At 43.3% G+C, this 17,905-nt stretch overlaps 1 protein-coding gene across 5 annotated transcripts in view; it reads left to right on the top strand.

The window, feature by feature from the left end:
• The window catches only part of dlgap1b (discs, large (Drosophila) homolog-associated protein 1b), an 81,800-nt gene extending 63,994 nt beyond the window's left edge, over positions 1–17,806 (top strand). The window contains exons 7-13 of one of the 5 annotated variants that reach the window (XR_002275139.1): positions 7,703–8,088; positions 8,178–8,257; positions 11,831–12,246; positions 13,532–13,623; positions 14,278–14,430; positions 14,656–14,718; positions 14,941–15,022. Coding sequence is in view for 3 of the 5 variants with exons in the window: in XM_020602328.1 (XP_020457984.1) it covers positions 7,703–8,088; positions 8,178–8,257; positions 11,831–12,246; positions 13,532–13,623; positions 14,278–14,430; positions 14,938–15,153 (1,343 nt within the window). In the remaining 2 variants the exon portion in view is untranslated. Of the gene's footprint in view, positions 1–7,702; positions 8,089–8,177; positions 8,258–11,830; positions 12,247–13,531; positions 13,624–14,277; positions 14,431–14,655 lie in introns of all 5 variants that reach the window. The other 4 variants (XR_002275140.1, XM_020602329.1, XM_020602328.1 and 1 more) reach the window with 4 other exon arrangements.
• The last annotated feature ends 99 nt before the right edge of the window (positions 17,807–17,905 follow it).

The raw sequence follows: 17,905 nt of genomic DNA, 5'->3' as shown, positions 1-17,905 counted from the left end.
AGAGACCCAAACCCCCCCCCCCCCCCTCCATTTTTTATATCAGTGATTAAAAATAAGCCACAGCTCACCCCCAGTTCACACTGAGAGACAGTGAGAGGGAGAGAAAGAATGTGTCTATTTCTCCTCCTTTTCTTTAGTTAGTGAAGCTTTGCTGCTTCACTAACCAAGTAAAACGGGGAGGAAAGGGGAAGAGAGGGGGTGGGTGCGTTAAAGGAGACTGATTCTACTCAGGGGTTTTTAGGACTCACAATCAGACCCCTCCCCCATGTAACAAGAGGCTTTTTTCTGTCCAGGAGGGGAGAGAGAAAAAGAGATGAATGGGGAAAGGAATGCAAGAGACAAATGAGCGTTCTCGGCAGGAGAGTGGGAATGTGGAGAGCCCATTGTTCCTCCCCCACAAGATTCTGCAGGGAGTGGATGTAAACACGCAGGAAGAGACGGAAGAGGGGTGTGAAAAATCACACCTGAGGGACAGAAAGAACTCTATAGCATCTCCTCAGATATTTATATTTATCCTGATAAATACTGTCTGCATTGCATTCTACTTGCGACACACAGATGCACATACACACAGCCAGTGCCTATAGTCGCCATATCGTCTTTCCCTTAATCCCTCCACCCCTTCAACAGGATGCTTAGGGTCAGAGGGCCAGGAATGGAAACCACAAAATACTTGTTTCAAATTCCCCTTCAGTTTGCTCCTGTACTTCCTACCTTTCTGTCTCCACTGTTTTTCTCCCACTGTCCTTTTTCACTTTCTAAACTTTCCGTGTCTCCTTCTCTCTTCATCCTCCCCCACCTGCCTCCTCTCATATAGGAGACGCAGAAGTCCTAATGTTTGGTTTTGGGCCCAGATGGTTTTAGCATGCCTCTGGCGGTGGATTAAGCCACCAGTGTCTCCTTTACCCTCCATGTGCAAGTGGTCAGAACAAAAGAATGTCAAACAGGGAGAGGGGGAAAGGGGAAGGTATGCACGGAAGAAAACCCACCACTGTGAAACAACACCCGATGCTGATGTTTCACTGCTTTCCCCGATGATTAAACTCAAACACTTATTAGAAACTGTGATTTTATAAATCAAGCTATGAGTTTTTTTGCCTTTTGGAGTTAATCCCCAGAGTGCTTGTTACATGCAAACCATGAAAAGAAGAAGTGAACTTTTGACCACATTCTGCTGCATTTATATGTAAATAGCAGCTGCAGCAAGCAGTGATCCTTCATGTAATGACATGACATCGGCATTGTGTTTCAGCCCTCCCCGGTAAGGCTGATTCCTGTGTGCGTGTCAGTGTCTTGTCTTTTTGTCTGTCTGGTGTGTTTGTTATTTTCTCCCAGTGTCCATTACTCCTCAGGCATGCGATTATGTGCTCCGCTGTAACTCCACAGACATTTGGTTCTTATACATAGTCATGTCATATCTTATCTTAGGAGCTTTGTTTAGCACTTGGAGACAGTATGGTGGCAACATAGCTGTGTTGTTGTGGGTGTTTTTATTTTACCATTCTCTGTCCTGTATTATCTACTTAGTAACACAAAATGCCACCATCAAGACTCTGCCCTTTCCTTTCACACTGTCTCCGTGTGTTGACTTTAACAAGTTACATATTGAGATTTATGTAGTCACTGCTAATGACTAACTAACCTCCCCCAGCGACATGATTCTGTTTTTAGGTATTTCACGTTTTGTTACAGTTGCTTCTGCTGTCACTGCCGGCACATGTGGTGTGTCACTCGACACAGTGAGTTAGTCTGCTTTTATAGCCTCAGACAGTTAGTGAGTGAGCAGCGCTGTGGGAAATGAGTGCAGTGAAAGCATGCGTGAGATGTGTGGGCGTGTTAGCTTTAGCATTACAGCTAATACTCAGGTTTATGCCCCACAAAGCGGCTGGAATGTACAGGAACTGAAGGAAACAGCATGGTCAGTGTTTCCTCTGTCCTCTCATTCCTCCTTTTTCTCACTTCTATTTCTTTCTTTTTCTCTCTCTTCTTCTTTTTCCCTTATGTTGAGTGACTGTGCTCTCTTTTTCAATTCCCTGCAGGCAGGGCTTTTGGCCAAAAACAAAAGACCGGTATATCTGTTATCTGGTTGTGGACTTGACAGGGTAAAGCTCTTGCAAAGGAGGAGAACAATGGAAAAGGCCTGGGGCTTTCATAGGGCAGGTCTAGTGAGAAAACCCCTTTATGTGATTAGTTCACATGCTTCAGCACTGCACAGGGAGGAACTTTAGGATTACATATTTATGCCATATCCTGGATGATTATACCTGACAGTGCCGCAAATGTCATCTAGCTGGTATTTATAGTGTTGACGGTGACAATTACAAAGTTACACAGAGATAATGTTAGTCATTTTAAGATTTTAGAGGGATACAAAACAAACAGTTGCTTATTTAAAGAAATATAGATAAACTTCCAAACACTAGACTCCAACACAGTAGGGATACTGAATAAGGAACTTCATGCGATTTCTTAAGAGACTGTTTTGAAAACAAATTCTTGAGTTCTATTGCTCAGCACTCTCAACACGTCTCTCCCTGCCTGTCACTGACTAACAAGTCGAAAAGGGCGTCTAGCCCATGAAAGAGGAATGCAGGTAACCAGGCTGTCTATTGGAACTTGGAACATGGGTTAAGTGAAGGGAATGTTTAACAGGGAGCAGCTGCCTGCCAGATTTAGCTGTGGCTGACAATTGTAAACACACTGCGATTCCAGAGATGCAGAGCTGCCAGAGCAGTTACCCCCTGTTGACACGGGGTTCTGTCAAAAGGGACTCACTGAGCAAGTAACTTTTTTGGCTGTACTGTTGGTTTGAGGACACTGGAGGCATATTTGACAAATGCATTGTGGCAATATGCATGCTTGAGTAAAAAACAAATCAATGCAGCATCTAGTTCAGGATGTTGGACTATGCACAGAAAAGCCCCTCCCAAATAAGTGCTCAAACATGGTCCTTCCCGAGACGTTCGCAGAGTGCCACCTTCCTCTCTTTGCTCACACATAGACATATAGGCGCACACAGTGAGCTATTGTGTCTGAAAGAGCTCAGGCATCTGGAGAGCAGAAACCCCCTCTGATGACCTCTGACCTCTGGTGGCTGAGACTTGTAGACTGACATGAAGGCCTCTGTCAGACTTGCAGGTGCCTTCGAGGGCTGTCAGAGACCTTACAAAGCATTATTGTTTGTAGTGTGTGCATTAATTTTGTCTCTGCAGTAGTCGCTGATTAACAGTAATAAGTCAAGAGGAACAAACCTGCTATTTTAAGTTATTTCAGCACACCAAACCATTTAGAAACTCAAGGCTTTTACAATTGTTTTCTGTTGTTTTTTTTGTTTTTTTTGCAGGGACTTAAAGTTGCTTACTGGGAGTCATATGGAGTTATTTAGGATGTATCATGTTGTTCACAGCAGCAGTATAAGATCAAACTGTGTGAAACTCTCAGGTTGTAGTCACCTCTTGACATTGCCCAGAAACCCAGTCACAAGTCTTTTGACAAGGTGCCAAGACAAACTGGTTGGTACAGTTCAGTAAAGCCACACAAAGCTGACGCTTCAGGGGCTAGATACGTTATTGGATATTCATTTGCAACACAGTGACACTCACTATGCGGTTATCCTAGTGTTTGTCTATGCTAGCTGCAACCTATTATTCCAGCTGTGTTTTCTTGTTGGCTGGTGTTTAGGTGAAGTGCAGCTGCAGTGTACCCTGTCAAGGTAAACAAATGGACAACAGAAGCTCCCCTCTGTTTGCTGCTGTTGAAACGCCAAGCCTCCTGGCAAGCTTCATGTTGCTATGTGTTGCCATGGCGACGCTATCACAAAGGACTCCAGCTGGTTCTCAGTGCGTGTGTGTGTGTGTAACGGAGCGAGTGGGAGAGATGGACAGACAGACAGAGCCGACAGACGGAGATTTACCCCCACCACTCCTCCTCCTCCTCCTCTGTGTTCTCTGTTCACTATTCTCTGCCCTCTCCCCTCTGGCAGACCCTCATCCCAAACACAGTGCAGATGGGCTCAGCTGTCAGTGTTCCCCTCACACTGACCGCCTCCTTTTCCTGGCCTCTGCATTTGTTTGGTTGGTGGTGGATTTGTCGGCCGCGTGGGGGAACCCATTCCTGTTAGAGCCTCTTAAACCAAACTGTCTGCTCTTTGAAGTGACCTCTCACAAAGATACACAGATTGGAGATTAGAAGGCAGCTGCCTGCCTTCAGACTGTCCACTAACATGGACACAGTGATTAAATAAAGGAAACAGCATACACCTATGCAGACACACAACTGGGACACAGTGATCAACAGAGCCAAAAAAAAAGGTGGCTAGCAAGTCTGTGTTTGTTCCGGAGGCTGAATGGAGTCCTTGCTTTGTCTCAGGGGAGGGAAGATGGTTTTCATTGATATTATCACTTCCAGGGGTGGGGGTGGAGGAGTGCTCTGCCAAGAAGAGCTGCTCTTCACACCAACTTGTCGGCATGGGACTTTTGAAGCATTTGTCAAAAGAGGGATTTGGCAGAGAGCCATTAGGAGTTTTGTCATTCACAAACTCCTCTCTTCTTTGGGATGACAATGCACAGCAGGCTGCACCTACCTCAGAGAGGGGAGATTAAATTCCATAACCCCATTTCCATTAAGGAAGGAAGTTGTTCCCATTTTTGTTGCACACAAGAGAATGTGAATGATGTCTGTCTTCTTTTGTAATCAAAGGTGTGTTAACCTGATATTACAAAGTGGCGGAGAAACTTTTTAGTGCACTCCTCAGTGTTTATCTGTGGTTGGTGAAGAGAGTTTTCCACCTTCTGTCTTGAGGGTCTGATGGAATCCTGCATTGCATTCCTACTTTACTCTGTCCTTGACTGCTTGTGTGTGGGGGGAGTTTGGGGGCAGCGTAATTGTCTAATGGTTTCAAGGCTGTAAAAGCATCAAACTATTTTCTTATCATTTCTGTGGAAACCTTGCTTCTGTCAGTTGTTGTTTTGGATGGTTGACAGTTGATACGCTCTCCTTATTATTGCAAGACAGACCAAGCGGGAGAAGATTTTCTTTTTTCTAACATAGGAGCATAAATCTACTCATTTTGCTAAATGTTTGATCACAGACCTTTATACATGCTTGCACATGAGTCATTGCCATGGGTTGGGTCACTGTTGACAACTGCTCCTAATGGATGGAGAGTATATCAGTGGCAGGAAGTCTGTGGTCTCCCTTGATGTGGAAAGATTGAAAAGCTAAGATGGCTTGTGTCAATGTTATTTGTGTGCCTCTGCAGGCCTGTGTGTATATATATGTGTGCGTGCTTTTCCTGAGTGTGTTTACTTACCCTGTCTCGACTTTCAAAACGCCTGTCATTCTCCGACATGTCTGGCTTCCGCAGTGACAGCTAGGTGGGACACGGAGCGTCGTCTCCTGTTTCATACGGCGATTTATTGAGCGTGTGAAAAACCCTTCTGGGTATGAGAGGAGCAGATACATGTAGTCATTCAATCTACACACGCACATGTGTGTGACTTTTAGATAACTTCAGGGGATAGACGTTCCAACAGGGTTTGACATTCTGTCCTTTGAACCACCATGACTGATAGGGGGAGACCTCGCCTTCTACCTCAGTGTGAACGCATGTGTGTGTTCACTGTGTGTTTTTGTTGTCTGGTGGGAGGGAACTCAGTGACCTTTCCAAAGATTAGCTCTGGATGACAATCATATTCCCTCAGACATCGGTGAAAATTTGAGACAGCGGCGCATATTGTGGTATGCTCACATAGCTCTGCCTGCTTTGGCAGTAATTTCTGCAGCATCTCTGAAAAGAAATACATTTAGATGTAGAAAGAAATATTGCAAATCATCTTCTTTTGTCTTTCTTGTGGTTTATTTCACCGCCATCAAAAACATTCATATTAACAACAGTGATCTCATGTCAACACAGCAAATCCATCTGAGGACTTTCCAGCTTGTCAAAACCTGACTGAAAACTCACCTGGGATCATCCAGTCACTGCTGGTGAAGCAGAAGGGAGGCGGGAGGGTGGGTGCAGGGGCAGGGGCAGCGGATGACTCTTCAAAGCGAGAGGATGAAGTCAGCCCCTCTGTTCATCTCCGATATGTTAAGGCCTCTCTGTAGCTGTCAGTGAGTTGGCAAGAGACAAAGCAAACAACATCCCTCTCTAATAGTTTTAGACATGGCTTCTCACACTGGGTGTGGTTGACAACAGTTGTCTGCTGCATGCAGAGCCGTGATCTCACTACGGTAGGATGTTTGTGTTTTGTAGGGATTAAATAGATCAGGACACCCGATGTCCTATGTTTACTTCATAGCACACAGAGACAGGAAGGAGATTCTAAGGCATAATGAAGTTAGGAGGCAGCTAATTTAGTCTTTCTCTGGGCTTTTTTGTACTTTGACATGTTTCTATCCACAGGCTTCACTTGTTTTTTTTTGAGAGGCTTCATTGTCTCGGCAAAACCTGTAGCTGTAACCTGAGAGGGAGAGCACACAGGTGAAAGGAGGGAGCCTGTTACTGAGCAGCACTGTTCTGTTTAAATATCTACTTGCTTGGATTTAATACAAAGCCCTTTACAGTGCACTGAGCTCTCCAATATAATGTACCTTGTGTGCTGTGTCCTAAACATAATTTAATTTCTGTGCAATTACTGTATGTGTACAAACAACAGCAAGGTACACACATATGCAGGGCTATGTTTGGCACCAGTAAATTGTTCTGGATGTGTACAGCATGTGTGAAGAGGGCTTAACCATCTAGATCAGTGGGTCAAGTTACTGACAAACTAATCTTATTACTAAGAGAGGCTTTGATTCGTTCACATTGCTCCTAATCTACTGTCTATTTTGACTCAAACCTGTGGGTAAACAGTCTGCTGTCGCCAAAGTCATTTTCCTCTCATGCAGTTAAATTGTTTATTTTTTTTTGTTATTTACATTTTTTGATTGCAGTATTTTCAGCCGCTTTCTTCTTCATCTTATTTTCTACATTGCATGTTATGCAACGTAGCCATTCCTGTTGTATTTTCATACTTTCCAATGTTTCAAATGATTTTTACTCTTTATATTGAAGCTGTAACTTTTTCTCTGCTGGTTATGTTTAATATTCCTTATGTATGCATCATTTACTTACTGTCTTATTCAATGTACTGCACTATACTGTATTGCACTGTTTCAGAACAAACTGCCAATTGGGATCATAAAAGGGTAATTCTAGTGATTAAGTAGAGCATTTTAATAAAGGTGGGGAACTCGCATGAAAAAAAAAACAGAACAGTTAAAATTGCAGCAGCAAAAGCCTTGACATTTTTTCCTTTCAGTCTTTGGTATGGATTGAATTCTAAGATCACAAAAACACTGGGTTTCCCACAGTGCAACCCAGATGTACTGTTCACTTTACCCCTCTGCTTGCTAAATGTCTGCTTTTTTTTCAAACTCCACACCTCCAGTTTGTAATGCAGCATTTCAGGTAAATCTCAAGCCCAAGACAAGCTAACCTTGATAACACCATTACAACATTATCAGGGTTATACTCAGACTTTTCAGTGTCATCCCCCGCCCCCAAAAGACATAAAATTTATGTGTAAAATTGGTGTAATGCCCCTTTAACATTTCAACTTATTATCTTTTGTATTTAATGAATTAAGTGGTGTTGAAGTTGTATTCCTTCACTGTGTAGTTATTTGCTACATGTATCCCTGTCTGTTCCCTGCAGTGTCATCATGCATCACCACCTACAAGAAGACACCACCCCCAGTCCCACCACGAACCACCCCATCCAAACCCTTCATATCCATCACGGCCCAGAGCAGCACTGAGTCCGCCCAGGATGCCTACATGGATGGGGGCTGTGGCCCACGGACGGGCATCAGCTCCCAACCTGGCCTGTCCAACTCCATGGAGAGCATTGACAGCATGAAGGCCCTGACAGCAGCCATAGAGGCAGCTAACGCTCAGGTGCATGGCCCCCCCAGCCAGCACGTCACCAACAGTACCATCACTATCACTGCCACCGCCACCACCTCCGCTGTCGCACATGTCTCCGCAGACAGCAAGGCGCAGAGGGAAGCACTCCGCAAGTGCCTCTCCATAGGGATCCAGGTTTGTGTACAAGCCCAGGTTTCTGTGGAAGTTAATTAAAAGAATAAAATGTTGGCATGCAGTTTCACAGTATCTCCCCCTCGTCTTAGGTGGACCCAGAGGACAGAGAGCCAACAGACGAGCAGTCTAAATTCCAGTCAGTGGGAATTCAGGTGGAGGATGAGCGATGGTAAGTAGAGAGAAAGTCTCATGGCCCAGATCAGGCAGAACAGAACAGGAGACTGACTTACAGAGACAGAGGGAGGCATGCAGTGAGCAGTAAATGCTTTTGCCACCCTGCACTGGCTTGCAGCAGCTGTCTCCACTTCAGGGGAGGTTGGCGTCAGAGCCCCCTCAGCCAGGGGCCCTAAGTGACAGCTGGGCCAGAGGATATGGTGCAGAGAGCTGGGAAGGTGGAGGGGGTTAGTTGACAGCCATCTGTTGCTCCAGTCATTGTGATTCAGAACACTTTGAGACTGTGTTTGTGTATGTGTGGGTAGGGAGGGAGGGAGGGAGAGAGAAGGGGAGGGGAGAGGATTTTACTGGTCCTGTTTAGTATTGAGTACTTAGGGACTGCTATGCTGTCTGCTACAGCCACTCATTCTACTACAGCCGCTCATTCTGCAACACGTTCTTAGTTTAAGGAGCAGCAGCCCAGTGAACACTGTTTCATTAACTCACATCACACCAGGCTTACTGTGACCTCTGGTGGGACTCGTGTCAAAACCACATCAAAACTGTGACCTTCTGTTTGGTGAGGAAAGTTGGCAAATGTATCAACGGTACTGGCTTTTCATGCTGTAGCCAAGCCTCGCTTTGGGAATTCAAAGAGACATCACCATGAATCAAAGTTCACAGAGAGGCTGTGTCCAGCACTTGCACACTGTCAGGGAATGTGAGGGGCTTTCTGAAAGGGGAGGTGTCAGATGACTGACCCGACTCTGAGTTCTCTGCCCAGCCAAACATTAACTTATCCAGACACCTTTTGGTCTGCTGAGGGTTGGATGTTATGCAGCACTGCAGCCTGTGCATTTATCTCTATGGTTAATGTTTGGAGTAGGTAGGAGGTTATTTTTGCTAGTGCATGTCTGATAGTTTGCCTGTTGGCATGCATCAGTGTGTGTGAGTGCATTGGGTCATGCGTGCGAGCCTGTACCTGGGAGGTCTGTCCCTGTTGCCCCCATGTTAGTGCCAAACTCCTAAAGCCTCTAGTGTGCAAACTCCATTATTTGTGTGTGTGTGTGTGTGTTTATATGCAGCAGTCTTAGGTCACAACCTCACCTTTCTCTTTGAACTAGGATTAACTGAAAGGGAGTGGAAGAGAGTTGTAAAAGAGATGAACACAACAAACAACACCCTTGTCTTTCCACATGTTTTTCCTGTAACGAACTGTACTGATATATACAAATTAGCTTTTAAAATGCCTTAATTAAATTATACTACAATGTCTTGTTTTTATATGAAAGCATATATATCTTTTTTTAAACCAAGTGCAAAAACATGCAAGAAAGAACAAAATTTTTAAAACTGTGATGTTAAAATAAGAGAATTTGTTTGGATTAACTGACAGTTTCTATCGACAAACTGGCCAATCAATTAGTAGTAGTAGTATTCAGAGGCACCTTTTTGGCTTTGTAGTACTATGTTTTTTGTCACTTCTCTTTCACCTTGCTCTGGCACTTCTTTCTACATCCAAATAAGACACCAGACTGTTTTTGTTTACATAAACCTTAGTATTTCTTACTGTGAGTGTTGTGAGCCACACCCTCTACAAGTGAGAGGAAAATTAATAGAACTTAAAAAACAAATAATCAAAAGAAATAAAGAGGCCTTCTGAATTGACCACTGCATGGATGCAATGAGGGCAGTAATTTCTGTGTTGCTCTTAGTTTCCTGTAGTTTATTCTGTCCTTCATGTTGACATTGCTCTTTAAATGACCTTCTTTTTTCTTTTGTCTCCTCCATATTGATATGTCTGTCTTTTGGTCTGGATGGTGTTTGGCCTTGCTCATCCTTGCCCCTGCAGGAAGTTGTTAGCAGGCTGAGGTCACTATGACTGAACATCTGTTGAAAGGAGTTATTCTTTAGCTGCTCTTAACACACACCCTCAGAATCAGAATCAGCTTTAATCACCAAGTATGTTGAAGAAACTGTCCTCATGCCTGGTTGTTTTGGCATACAGTGAGTTGTAACGTCGTCCAGAGGGGAGGACTTCCAACAGTCCAGGATGTGAGGGGTCTACAGTGATCCTCTCCGCCCTCCTTTTGACCCATGAGGTGTACAGGTCCTCCATGGAGGGCAGGCTGGCACTAATGACCTTTTCTACAGTCCACTGAAGTCTGTACTTGTCCCGTTTGGTTGCTGAGCCAGACAAACCAGACAGTGATGGATGAGCAGAGAACAGATTCGATGATTCCTCTGTAGAACTGTATCAGCAGGTCCTGGGGCAGGTTGAACTTCCTGAGCTGGCGCAGGAAGTACATCCTCTGCTGTGCCTCCTCGGTGATGGTGCTGATGTTGGATGTCCACTTCAGGTCCTGGGAGATGGTGGAGCCAAGGAACTCTACTGTTGATACAGTGCTGCTGAGTAAAGCACATATACACTGTTTGATCTACCTGAAGACGCTTCCTTGTTCTTTTTTCTTTTTCATGATCATGGATGAGGAGAGATGAATGAGAAAGGGGAGGTACAGATAAATGAGAAGCCTTGAGCAGGAGTGAGCATCATGGGATGGGTTGAAGCAGATGTGACGGAGCTGTGAGGATTTGTGTGTTATGTTGTAGACAGGTCAAGCTGAGGTTCTTGTGTGGGAGGACTGTGGATATGTTTGAATAGTACAGCTAACAGGTTAGCAATTGTCTTTTTTTCTGACTAACAAAGTTGTTACTTCTTTCTAATTTGTAGACTGTTGACAAAAGAGAATATGTAAATCCAGACACGGATTATAATAACATTTACTTGACTTAACAAAATGTAAAAGTTTGCATGAGGATGTGAGTGTTGAGCTCAAGTGCGTACTATTCTGCTTTGATTTTCTTTGGAGCCCCTGTCCATGCACACTCTTATGTCTACATATGAAAGTGTATCCGTTTGTTTTTAAGTGGCTTAATGAGCCCCAACCTGGCACATTGTGTTATGTGTTAATAAATGATGTGCTTTGAGTTGTAATCCAGTAATGATTAGACTGTCGCCTTATTGCACAGCTTCCTAGCCAGTCCCCCCCCCCCAACAACCACATCCCTCTGGTATCCCATTCATTACTGGGGTGACTAGCTGCTCTAGCCAAGAGTATGTATGTGTGTGTGTGTGTGTGTGTGTGTGTTGCTTTAATCTTTGCACATGAGTGTGTGCTCTGCCATTGCACATAGTGTGTGGAAAAGCTTCTCAATAGTGGCATAAACCCTCTGAGCCAACATGGCACACCCAGCTGTTAAGAAGTGGTCCAAGTGTGTGTGTGCTTGTACTATTTGTGTATGTGTATCAGCCCCAAAGCAAGGTTTGTGATGTGACAGATGACTGCACACTTAGTTGCTTCTGAATGAGCCAGGTGATAAAACACACAGAGATGTTCCAGACTACAAAAGCTTTTCATCACTATGAGTGATGAGATCGGCATGATAAGTTTAAATGTTCATACCCGGAGTAGCATGTGTAAACAATATTATCAGAATTACTGATCAGGCAGGTATCAGCATATGTAATCAGTCGCTGCATAAAAAGTTGTTTGTCTTTTTGTTCTTTTATTCTTGTCTCCCTTCCTAGTCACCGCAGGATGACCCGGTCCAACAGCGTAACCACAGCTGTGCAGGCTGACCTTGACGACCCCACAGACGCCCCAGAGCTGCTACTATGTCACTGTGCTACCATACCACGCCAGCAATCCAGCGATGCTGCCACTTCTACTGTCAGTATCCAAGGCTCTGGGAACCACTACCACGCCTGTACTGGAGATGACTACGGAGAGGTGGGGTTTGACCCGTCTATCCTGCCCCCTCCAGACCCCTGGATGGACAGTGCAACTGAGCCAGATGTGGAGGCTTCGGAGGCCGTCGGCCGAGCAGTGTGTCCCCGTGATGGCCGCTGGTTCCTCAAGTTGCTGCAGGCTGAGACGGAGCGTATGGAGGGCTGGTGCAGACAGATGGAGCAGGATGAAAAGGAGAATGAGCTGCCAGATGAGAGTGAGTTGAATCATGGGGTTTAAATACCCAGATACGAAGACAAGAACGTCTGTTGTACACTGATATCAGGCCTACTTTTTGCCCTTCATTCTTCTCCTTTGAGTTGGAGGATGGTATTGGACCACACTAGCTGCTTGTTCCTGTCTCAGGCCCTCTGGCCTCCACAGACATATCAGTAGGCTGCTGCTGGCCCTGGCCACATAACTGATGTAACCCACATACACACACAACAGTACATGTATGTATGCACATGTCAAACCATGTTTTACTCACATGCACATACCAGACTAAGCAAACAAGCCTCAGGCAGTAGGCACTGTATTTACATCTGACCTTCCTGCACAGCTGATTTCATGTCTTACCAAAAATGTTGTTGTTATGTTATGCAGCTACTGTGCTATTATGGTTCCAGACAAGAGTTTCTCACAGAACATTCAGAACAGAGAAGGTTTCTCAAGGTTGTTTTCCCAAATCCCACACTAGCATATGCACACACAAATACGCACATCCTGATGGGGTTGTGTCTGTAGTGTAGATTCATTACACCCCTCTCAGTTTCTGATCCCTTTTCTTCATGCATTGTATGCACTGACAGTTCCTCTCCATAGGGATATGAGAGTCAGTAGGACTGAGAGATGAGACTGGCTTTGCAGTATGGTTTGTTTATCTCACATATTAATCTGCCAAACTGGCAGTGTGAGAGAAATAAAATGTTTCATTTTTAAAATATAGTTTTTATGACCATAACCTGGATCTGTATGAGTGGATATGCGCTGTAAATGTGGAGTGTGTGTTCATGAAGTCCTTAATTTTTGTGCAGCATTGCTTTGAATTTCAGTGCATTTCAATAATTATTTCACTTCCCTAAATGATTACTGTTTCTAAGAAGCACAGATAAAAGTGGATTCACAAACATTATTAATGCACCAGCGCTAACTGTGCAACATGCCTGCAGAATGCAGTTCTGTGAGTAATTGCGTTGTGGACTCTGCGTGTGTGTGTGTGTGTGTGTGTGTTTGCGCACCTGGCATTACTCACACTGTGGGGACTGAAACCTGTTTACACACTGACATTATGAGGACTCAGCCTTTCTGCTCCCCAGTATGTAAATCACACAATTTTAGGGTGATGACTTGGTTTAAGGTCAGGATTAGGTAAGTGATGGTTATTGCTAAGGTTAGGGACAGTCTGCAGAAAATGAATGTAAGTCAGTGTGAAGTCCTCAAGAGGAATAAAAACAAGTGTGTGTGTGTGTGCATGCATGTGCATCTGTGTCTTTCTGCAGTCCTGGAGAAGATCCGCAGTGCAGTGGGGAGTGCCCAGCTGCTGATGTCCCAGAAGTTCCGGCAATTCCGGGAGCTGTGTGAGGAGAATCTGGTATGTCACCTCATCCCCCCCCCCCCCAGACACACACACACCCACACCACACCACACCCACTGACATCATCCTGCACAAATCATCCTGACAGCCCAGGCCAGGCGCTCATTTACTATGCATCTAGTGTGGACACCACTTGCTGTCTTTCACATACAAAACAGGTCATGCAGTATGAAAACTAGGGGGATTCTTGAATCCTGAAACGAATATATACACGTCAAGCTTTTTTGTTTGCGCTTATGTTGTGGATATATCCACAATTGTTTTTCAATTTGCATGTCAAAATATTAAAACTATGTGTATTACATAATCCATCCATTATGTAACAATACAATTTGTCATATTGAATGAAAGGTAAGTAAGATTGTGGTTTCACCACAGTTACTGCATGAGTCAAAACAAAGCCTGATGAAGAAGTAATTATTCTGGTAAAATGCCTAATACTCCTATGTATTATAGTAGTGCTGACCTGATTCACAAAAATATTGGCATCATTTCAGCTCCAAATAACTTGGGTCTCAGTAATCGAAAGCTAATTCTGTGATTCGCTCAGCTGCTGTAAAACTGAGTCATCAAATAGCAATTATATTTTTCCAAATATACTTCATATGGGTATGTTCATGTGTACATGTGTGCATATTTTTGTCTGTCAGAATCCAAATGCACATCCACGGCCCATCTCCCAGGACCTGGCAGGTTTTTGGGACATGCTCCAGCTGTCAATTGAGAACATTAGTCTGAAGTTTGATGAACTCCACCAACTCAAAGCCAACAACTGGAAACCTCTGACCCCCCCAGAAATTCAGGTGCAGACACACACAGCAAATATCACTTTCGCTTAACCTTGGCTGTGTTTTGGACTGCTTTACTAACCTGCATGTTATCTGCTGTCATTACTGTATACAGTACTTTCAGTTGTGAGTCCTAATGATTCACTGTTAAGCTTTGTTGTAGCCTGCAGGTGTGTGTTGCAAACTGTTGCCTGCCTGATATCACCTATTGTTTGTTGTGTTCTGTCTTGTTGTTGACAGTGAGCTGCTTTTGAGAAGCTACTCTACTTGCCATGCACCGTTGGAGCCTGTTCATCTCCAATGGTCACTTTTACATCACACACTGGCCACCGCTGTGCTCTCTTACCCCATGCAAATGGCTGCCACTGTGAACCATAATCCCATTCAAAATTGCATGTTCTCATATTACACAGCTGCACCGCTCCTTCTAACCTGTTTGCACACTGGATACAGTTGTGTTGCTACTTAATGTTATGAGAATCGAGTGGTCCATCGTTAAGATTGTTTGTCATTCCTGTCCAGCAGAGAAGGATACCCCCTCCTGTGCCAAAGAAGCCCCAGAAGGGCCACCCTCCCCTGGCTAGGGATCGTTCACTGGAAAGTTCTGAGCGCCAGCGTCTAGAAGCTCGCAAACGCCTGCTAGCAGCCAAACGTGCCGCATCAGTTCGGCAGAGCTCAGCTACAGAGAGCCCAGACAGTATCGAGATCTATATCCCCGAGGCTCAGACCAGACTATGAGACTTGCAACATATGTACCTACATTCGTGCCCAGTACTACATGTCCCGTACACAATAGCACTGAATGGTAAGAATAGGGTACTGACATTATATAACCAAATTTTTACAGACTCCCCAGCTCACTGTGGGGTCAGTCTTGATGGAAGTTGTACAAACAAGACATGTACGTTTACAGTATTTATTTATTTATGTATTAACCCATCTCCCTTTCCTCATTTCCTTCTCCCAGCTTTGATGTAGCACTCCCCCTTTTTCTTGTATCAATACCTGTCCATCACTCCCAAAGATATAAATCACTTTTTAAGTGACCTGATATTACAAAGTAAGCCAAGTGTAGCACAGCTTCACATTAATGTTTCAGGAGCTGAAAATTACAAGAAAAGGCAGAAACATGCTAAACACACATATATAAATCAAATAGAGGTGATCTGTTGGATAATACTTATATTTATTAAGTTGATTTTATATTTTTGATCAAAATCTCGCGGTCTGAAATCTTTGTTTTTAATAACGGGCTCTAAAATGGGTCTTTTCAGCGGCAGGGGTCGACTCTGTCCGGATAAGGCAAAGTGGTTTTTGAGGCAGGCGTAGAATTTGTGTGCAAATCACTGAAAGAATCACTGTTCTCAAATGCCACAAACCTAATCTGTGTGTGTAAGAGAGAGAAAGCGTATGTGTCTGTGTGTGATGTTCAACAGATGTTCAACTCAGAAGTGCTTCCTATTTTTCTAGGTCTTAAAAGTCCTAGTTGAAAATGTATTATGATAGTAGCAGTATTAACAAATTGTAAACAACCCACCCATCTTGTCTCCTTTTAAACTGAGCAAAACATGTTTGTATAAAGGATATATAATGACATGGCATGCATGCTGACACAAAGTAACTGATATTTTTGTCTTTTATAATCCTTTCTCATGTTACGTTCAAGCTTCCCAGTGGTAGTTGTACTATATTTTATTATGTCATAGTTTTATTGACCGTATTGAGACTAAAGGACTGAAAAAGAACTCTTTTCTCCTCACTGTGCGTGCACTATCTCTGCCTCCTAATGAAGCAATTATTTGAAGATCATACAAAGGACAAATTTCTAATATTTTGTATTCGCTTTTAATTTACTGATTAGGAGAACAATGACTGTTTGACATTGTGATTATTATTATGCACTGACAACCAGGCCCTTATACTGTGTTAACTCTTTATTTATGTTTGTTCTTTAGCATCACAGGTACTTTTTGTCTTTTCTGTTTTGATAATCAGCCTTAATTTCTAATATGGTAGTCGAGCACAACACTAGTCTCAGGGGAAGATGTGTGCATGTGTGTGTCTGTGTGTGTGAAGATGAGAAAAGCAGAGTGTGATTGTGTGTGACCCATGGTTTTTGTATATAACACCTGTCACCAGGATAGGCCATGATGTTAAATACAGGAACTAGACTCCGTGCCATTTTGCAAATGGTCCAAACATGTCAGCCCTACTTACTTCAGCGTAACAAGGTATTTTCTGTCTGCTGCTTGACTGTGGAGACAATCCCAAGCCAGTGTGTTTTTGTTTTGATAACAGAATAGCAGGATTTTGGTGTGTTAGTCCAACTATTTGTATTGATCTGGCAAAGTTTTGTGCCATTGGATAATTAGGATATATTCCTAAAATTTGTCCCTATTGAATGTTACCTGAAGATTTTGCATAGAGACATTTATATATGAAGGATCTCGAGTGATGACGAAGTTAAAATATGATTTGTGTTTCCTTAAACTGGTCGAGACATGTTTTAGAGACGGTGCATAAAAATAGTTCAAACTTAATTCCACTTACTGTAAATGAAGCTCTTTTTAGTATTTTTGACTTTGGAACTTAAATTTGAATTTAAATGTCAAATGATTGACTTCTTCTTTATGTTTATTATATTAACATATCACTGTAATACCCCTGGTATAGCAGGAGGTTAGAAACCAGAATGCTGAGTTGTGGTTAACTGCTAAACTCAAAAGATACAGTCCTAGCAATTCTGAAGCTTGTGATGTAGTTTAACAGAAAACATTCAAATAAACAGTTGTACATAAGTAAATGTTTCCCTATGTAAATGTAAACTATAACCCAATCAAATAACATATTAAACAGATAAACATTTTGTAATTAATGTTATTACACTGTTGATGTTATGGCATGTGTCCAGGCTCTTATCAGCATTAAAAAAAATATTATTGCCATAATTCAGCTGTGTTCTTTTCTTCCCGGCCTTTACATGTGTTTACAATTAGAATATAATTAAACGGATTACAAGGCCTGCGTGGTCTGTTTTAAGGCATTTCCCTTCCACAGGGTGGGTCCCCATAATTAGACAGCACTTTTGGCCTTGGTTTAACCTCGGTGCTCTTGTACATGTAGCTTCTAGTGATTCGCCATTCACTCATCAGTCATGCTGAGGGCCGGCATGCCGATCTGAGTGGCTGAAGCTCGGGGGTGGGGGAAGTAAAGAGGGCATTGCGGAAGTGGGTCAGCCATAACCTGCCATGGTGGGCTTTAAGGTTTGTTTAAACGCTTACTGGTGATTATATCCTCCTGATTGGACCCAGTAGTAGTCAGTGACCCTGTAAGTGTTATAAACCTGAACATTTTTTAAAAGTCATTATTACTGATGTTTTAATGTCTAAGTAACATTCTATTGCTGTATTTTTATCAGGAAGGATCTCATGTAAGATTTTCTTTACTATTTAATCCAGAATAATGTAACATTTTATAAGATCATGGGTTT

The sequence above is a fragment of the Monopterus albus genome, unplaced genomic scaffold (genome assembly GCF_001952655.1).
Source record: "Monopterus albus unplaced genomic scaffold, M_albus_1.0 scaffold55.1, whole genome shotgun sequence".
Classification (NCBI taxonomy): Eukaryota; Metazoa; Chordata; class Actinopteri; order Synbranchiformes; family Synbranchidae; genus Monopterus; species Monopterus albus.
This window is presented reverse-complemented; position numbering and strand designations above follow the sequence as displayed.